This window comes from Cajanus cajan, chromosome 7 (assembly GCF_000230855.2).
Source record: "Cajanus cajan strain Asha chromosome 7, NIPB_CcT2T_4, whole genome shotgun sequence".
Lineage (NCBI taxonomy): Eukaryota > Viridiplantae > Streptophyta > Magnoliopsida > Fabales > Fabaceae > Cajanus > Cajanus cajan.
Genome location: NC_138523.1, coordinates 2,088,173 through 2,094,260, shown reverse-complemented (window position 1 = coordinate 2,094,260; position 6,088 = coordinate 2,088,173). Strand labels below are relative to the sequence as shown.

General features: G+C 33.7%; 1 protein-coding gene across 3 annotated transcripts; it reads left to right on the top strand.

The window, feature by feature from the left end:
• The first annotated feature begins 1,652 nt into the window (after nt 1-1,652).
• On the top strand, nt 1,653-5,884 carry LOC109808121 (ethylene receptor 2). 3 transcript variants are annotated; one of them, XM_029273512.2, is made up of 4 exons: nt 1,653-2,030; nt 2,615-2,636; nt 2,777-4,629; nt 5,139-5,884. In XM_029273512.2, the coding sequence occupies exons 3-4, from the start codon at nt 2,896-2,898 to the stop codon at nt 5,679-5,681; spliced, it is 2,277 nt and encodes a 758-aa protein (XP_029129345.2). In that variant the 5' UTR covers nt 1,653-2,030; nt 2,615-2,636; nt 2,777-2,895; the 3' UTR covers nt 5,682-5,884. The 3 variants fall into 3 exon arrangements, with proteins under 3 accessions (XP_029129345.2, XP_020226564.2, XP_020226565.2); XM_020370975.3 differs by lacking the exon at nt 2,615-2,636; XM_020370976.3 differs by lacking the exon at nt 2,615-2,636 and having other exon boundaries at nt 1,653-2,040.
• The last annotated feature ends 204 nt before the right edge of the window (nt 5,885-6,088 follow it).

The following is a 6,088-nucleotide window of genomic DNA, read 5'->3' as shown; positions in this document are numbered from 1 at the left end:
TTTTTAATTTTTAAAAAAATTTATAAATATCCATGGATATCCGTGGGTATTCAAGAAATTCATGGATATCCGCGTGGATATGGGGTAGGTATGGGGCCAATTTTCATTCAGCGGGTCGAGGACGGGTTTACTATTACCGCCCCCATGGGACCCCATTGCCATCCCTACTTACTTGTATAAATTTAGTTTAATTATGTTTTTTTTCTCTCAAATTTAAAATTTTTGTTTTTCAATTCCTATAATTTAAAAAAAAAATAAATTTATAGTGTATGTATATATTTTTTTGTCCACATCAAACTTAAAATTTATGTTTTAAGTCCTCTAAATATAAAAAGTATTATTTTTAGTTCATCAAACTAAAATTTGTTATTTTAGTCTGTGTAATTTCAAAAAAAAAACTATTGTTTTAGTCTCTCATAATCACTAATAACATAATTGATAGTGACAAATTATGACAATTATGTAATATTAATTAATCTAATGTAATTTTTTACCAACAATGATACTAGTAATAACATAATTAACAGTGACATATTAAGATAGCTTCATAGTCACTGAGAATGACATTAATAAAAGAATTATGTGCGACAGATTAATTAATGACATTTGAATAAAGAGACTAAAATATTATTATTATTATTATATTTTGGGGCTAAAAATATTTTTAAGTTTGAATGACCAAAAGGATATATGCATAGACTAAAACAATATTCTTTTTTTTTTTTTTAAATCACAGGGACTAGAAAGATAAAATTTGAATTTGAGGGACCAAAATAATTTTTATATATATTTTTTAGGGATTAAAAACACATTTTAAATTTTAGGGAAAAAAAATACATACTTCAAATTTGAAGGTCTAAAGACAAAATTAAATCTAATTTTTACTATTCAAAGTCATTTGAAAAAAAAAATTAACTACCAAAGAGATAAAAATCAAATTAAAAATAAGGTTAAAATACTCTTTTATTTTTATAATTTCAGTTATTTTACCTTTTAATTCTTAAAGTTTAAAATAATTTTTTTTTAATTTCTATACATATCTTTTTTAATTTTTAATTCATATAATTTAAAATAGATCTTTTTTTACTTTGTATACTTTAATTTTTTTAATCATTTTAATTTTTATTATTATTATTTTTTAACATTGTCTCTTATATGTTGACGTGATAAATCTATTAATTCATGTATGATTTTAAATTTATTTTATTGTTATTCTAAATTAGGTTTCGAGGTTTTGTATATCTTTTATACTTTCTTCTACGATACCAATTGTTTAGACTTTTTTTTTCATTTTGACAAAATTGAAAATATCTACTATATTAACAAAAAACTAAATAATACTACAAAAAAAATAACGATATAAAATAAAAAATTTAGTAATTATAAATATAAAACTAAAAAAGATCTATATTAAACTATAAAAATTAAAAATAATTACAAAAAATAAATATAAAACTAAAAACAAGTTGTTTTAAGTTATAAGAATTAAAATACAAAGTAAATGAATTTATGTTTTAATCTAAAAATAAATACAAAATTTATTTTAGAGAGAGGGAAAGAAAAACAAAACATTCAAATCTTTTGGAGAGTGACAAGGACACCTCAGTTCAGAAGCGCGTCCAAGTTCTCTTCATGTAAGAACGTGGACCCTCCTTCTCTCTCTCTTTCTCTCTCCTCAAACGCTCTCTCCTCCCACGAAACAACGGCGCTATACTCTTTCCTTTTATGGTTTTGTGGTTTCTCAATTCATTCCCAACAAAACCACATTACACATACCTTAGAAAACTGCACACATCACACTTGACATGACGCAACTCTTATCTCTCCACTTTCTCTCTCTTACCGAACACTACACAGCACTACTACAAATACAATGGTACCTCAACATCCCCAACAAGTACAAAAACGCCACTTCCATCATTTTTCTCCATCTGGGTGTCTCTTAGTTGTGTTTTTTTCCATGTCTTACCCTTACTTGTCACACACAACAACACACCCACTTACTTACTCACCGGATTACAAGGCACGAGGTAAAGCAAGGTGTTTTTTCTTTTTACTTCAATGTTGGGATTTGTTGTTGCATGCTAAAGTGGGTTTCTTTTCCTTTCTTTGCGTTCTTCCCAATGATGGGTGGGGGGTTGCACTTGCTTAATCAATGCATAAAAAAATGAGGGGTGGCAGGATGTTTGGAAAGTTGGCCAGATTAATTGGAAGGGTTAATGGCTATTATTAGTAATGTCTTTAATCAGGATAATATGATTGTTAATTAAGATCTGATCAAGGTTGGATTTGGATTATATATATGATTGTAATCTCAGTTTTGTTTATTTTAAAAAGAACTATTGGGTTGTGTTTCTGCAGATACTTTATTTTTTAAAAAATTTGGTCTGCATTACTGTGTCTTTGGTTTGTTATTTAATTTTATTGAGTGAAAGTTGTTGAACTATGATTTTTTTTCTTCTGTTTTTTAATTTGTGCGTGCGTTGAGGAGAGGGGGTTCTTGTCACAGCTTTGTTTATTTATTTTTATTTTCATTCCTTGTATATACATAAAATAAAATATAATTTGGTTGATGAAAATGTCCTCTTTACCGTTTGCGCTGTGTTATTTACAGATTCATGCCACTCACTCCAAAGGTTAAAACTTTACACAAATTCCTACAACTTTTTCTTTCTATTTATTATTTTTGTCTTTTTGGATCTCTTTTTCTGTACTTTGGATCTTACTAAGTTAATAATTTTTTGTTTTTTTGCTGAACTTTGTTATGTTATGGCAGGACATGATAATTGAAGAAGCAACATTGTTAGAGGTAGAAATTGTTGATACCCTTGTTTTTGAGTTCCTTGTTCACTTGGTGTGAGGTAGATGGATTGAAGAAGCAACCACATTGGATCAATGTTAAAGGCAGTGTCATTTGAAGTGTTGTTGATTTGGTTGCTCCTCCTCACATGTGTGTTTGCAGCAGAAAGATGTAACTGTGATGATGAGTCCAGCTTGTGGACTATTGACGCCATTGTGGAGAGCCAGAGAGTTGGTGATTTTCTGATTGCTGTGGCCTACTTCTCCATCCCCATTGAGCTGCTTTTCTTTGTTAGTTGCTCAAGCGTTCCATTCAAATGGGTTCTCTTTCAGTTCATTGCTTTCATTGTACTATGTGGAATGACACATTTGCTGAATGGGTGGACTTATGGTCCCCACACTTTTCAACTCATGGTGGCAGTTACTGTCTTCAAAATTCTCACTGCCTTGGTATCATGTGCCACTTCCATAACCCTCTTAACCTTGATCCCTATGTTGTTGAAAGTGAAGGTTAGAGAGTTGATGCTGAAGAAAAAAACCTTTGATCTTGGGAGGGAGTTTGGAATCATAATGAGACAAAAGGAGGCTACAACGCACGTGAGAATGCTGACTCAAGAGATTCGCAAGTCGTTGGACAAGCATAAGATTCTGTACACCACTTTGGTTGAGCTGTCTGAGGCACTTGGTTTGCAAAACTGTGCAGTGTGGATGCCAAATATTGAGAAAACTGAGGTGATCCTTACACATGAATTGAATGGGAGGAATGGTAACTGTTCTCTACCCATAACGGATGCAGATGTTGTGAGAATTAAGGGAAGTAATGAAGTAATCATAATTGATTCTGATTCAGTACTTGCCACTGCCAGTTGTGGAGCTTCTGGTGAGGCAGGACCAGTTGCTGCAATCCGAATGCCAATGCTTCGGTTTTGCAATTTCAAAGGGGGGACGCCAGAGCTAAGGCAGACATGTTATGCCATATTGGTTTTGATTCTTCCTTGCAACGATCTGAGATCATGGAGTTTTCAAGAGCTAGAGATTATTAAAGTGGTTGCTGATCAGGTGGCCGTGGCTCTATCTCATGCTGCGATCATTGAAGAGTCCCAGCTCATGAGGGACAAGTTGTTGGAGCAAAATCTAGCTTTGCAAGCAGAGAAGACTAATGCTATGATGGCCAGCCAGGCAAGAGCTAAATTTCAGAAGGTCATGAGTGATGGGATGAGAAGGCCAATGCACTCAATTTTGATGTTGCTTTCGATGTTACAAAGTGAGAATTTAGAGAATGAGCAGAAGCTTATTGTGGATTCAATGCTGAAGACCAGCAATGTGTTGTCAAACTTGATAAATGATGCAATGGACCACTCACCAATGGATGATGGAAGATTTAATATGGAGATGAAGCCTTTTGGGTTGCATGCCATGATAAAGGAGGCAGCTTGTCTTGCCAAGTTCATGTCTGTTTATAGGAGCTTTGGTTTTGTGGCTGATGTTGACAAGTCTTTGCCAGACAATGTTGTAGGTGATGAAAAGAGGGTTTTTCAGGTGATTTTGCACATGATTGGGAATGCAATAAATGGAAACCATGGTGGAGGAGTTCTTGTATTTCGAGTTTTTGCCGAAACTGGAAATCAAGGAAGGGATGACCAGGGTTGGAACACCTGGAGACCAAGCTCTTCTAGTGGTGATGTAAATATTAGATTTGAGATAGGGATCAATGCCGGTGATCCTGAATCAGTGAGCTCAGTTCCTTTGGGGCAGTTTGTGGGAGCGAAGCCCTCCGGTGATTGGATTGGGGGAAGACTGAACTTTAACATTTGCAAGAGGATAATCCAGGTGAATTTAGTAACATTGATCGTGCATGCAGCTAGTAAAGGTCATTAAGATGCTGTTTTTAATGGATATTCATGTACTTTAAAAAATGTTGGTACAAGACTATTTTCTGCATTGCTTAACCAGTTAATTTTGTTTATGCTAGCCTTCAAATGATTCACCTAGATAGACATTTACAATTTTATACGTGTAAGAAAAATTGTTCATCCCTTGTTGATTTACTTTGTTATGTGTTTGTTTACCTTCATTAGCAGATGGTGAAAACTGTGAAAATCTTATTCTAGATAGGTCTTATTTATAGATTTTGTTAGCTTATTTGGCCAACCATTTTTTAATGTCAGTGGAGGGATATTTACTGATTTTTCTAAATTTGTTTTAGATCCTTTGAATGCCAATGATTAATACACTACATTTATAGTTGGAACTATGAAAGTATTAGTTTCTATGTTCTTTAATTTTTCTTTTCTCTCCATTGATCTTATACTTTGTTTCTGTCCACTATGTTACTGCAGCTGATGCAGGGGAACATATGGTTAGTACCAAATGCTCAAGGTTTTCCTCAAGTCATGGCCCTTTTTCTTCGGTTTCAATTGCGCCAATCTTTTGCCGTAGCCATTTCTGAACCTGGGGAAAATTCAGAACCATCCAATTCAAATTCATTCTTCAGAGGTCTGCAAGTGTTGTTGGTCGACAACATCGATATACATAGAGCAGTGACTCAAAGGTTGCTTCATAAACTAGGTTGTGTTGTGACTACAGTGTCTTCAGGATATGAATGCCTTAATGTTATTGGACATGGTGGATCTTCCTTTCAAGTCATTCTTTTGGATCTTCACATGCCTGAGCTCGATGGATTCGAAGTTGCAACAAGGATTCGCAAGTTTGGAAGCCGAAATTGGCCTATGATCCTCGGCTTGACTTCTTCAAGCACAGAAGATTTAAAGGAAAGATGCGTGCAGATTGGCATAAATGGACTCATAAGAAAGCCAGTTTTGTTGCATGGAATTGCAAGTGAACTCAGAAGAATCCTAATGCAGGGAGATGGTGTCATGTGATGTGAGGATTCATGCTGCTAGTTTAAGCACTTGCAACATATCAAGAAATTATTGAGTTACAAAAAATTTAGTCACATTCTTGATAGAATAGAAGTATTTGGCTCCCATTTCCCATCAATATTTTCAACTTTGAGAGATAATGCATGATACCCCAACTTTCAATAGGAAAATTAAATGGTATACAAATGAAATCCTTCATTTCTCTCAATTTGTTTCATTTTGCTATGCATCTCATGACACATTCATGTAATCAGAAATCGGAAACAAAAAAAAAAAAATTGATTAAATAAAATGGCAAGCATAAGAGGATTAGACCCTTGGGGCTACATCAAAGTTGTACTTTGATGAAGAACCTTTGCAGTGCTTTAGCCAACCATTTGTACATTTTCTCAACATATACTTTTATT

Excerpts from the sequence above, each read along its gene's own strand:
- LOC109808121 (XM_020370975.3), top strand. The coding sequence starts at position 2,896 with ATGTTAAAGGCAGTGTCATTTGAAGTGTTGTTGATTTGGTTGCTCCTC. Across the intron at positions 4,630-5,138 it reads TTTGCAAGAGGATAATCCAG|CTGATGCAGGGGAACATATG; the intron begins GTGAATTTAGTA and ends ATGTTACTGCAG.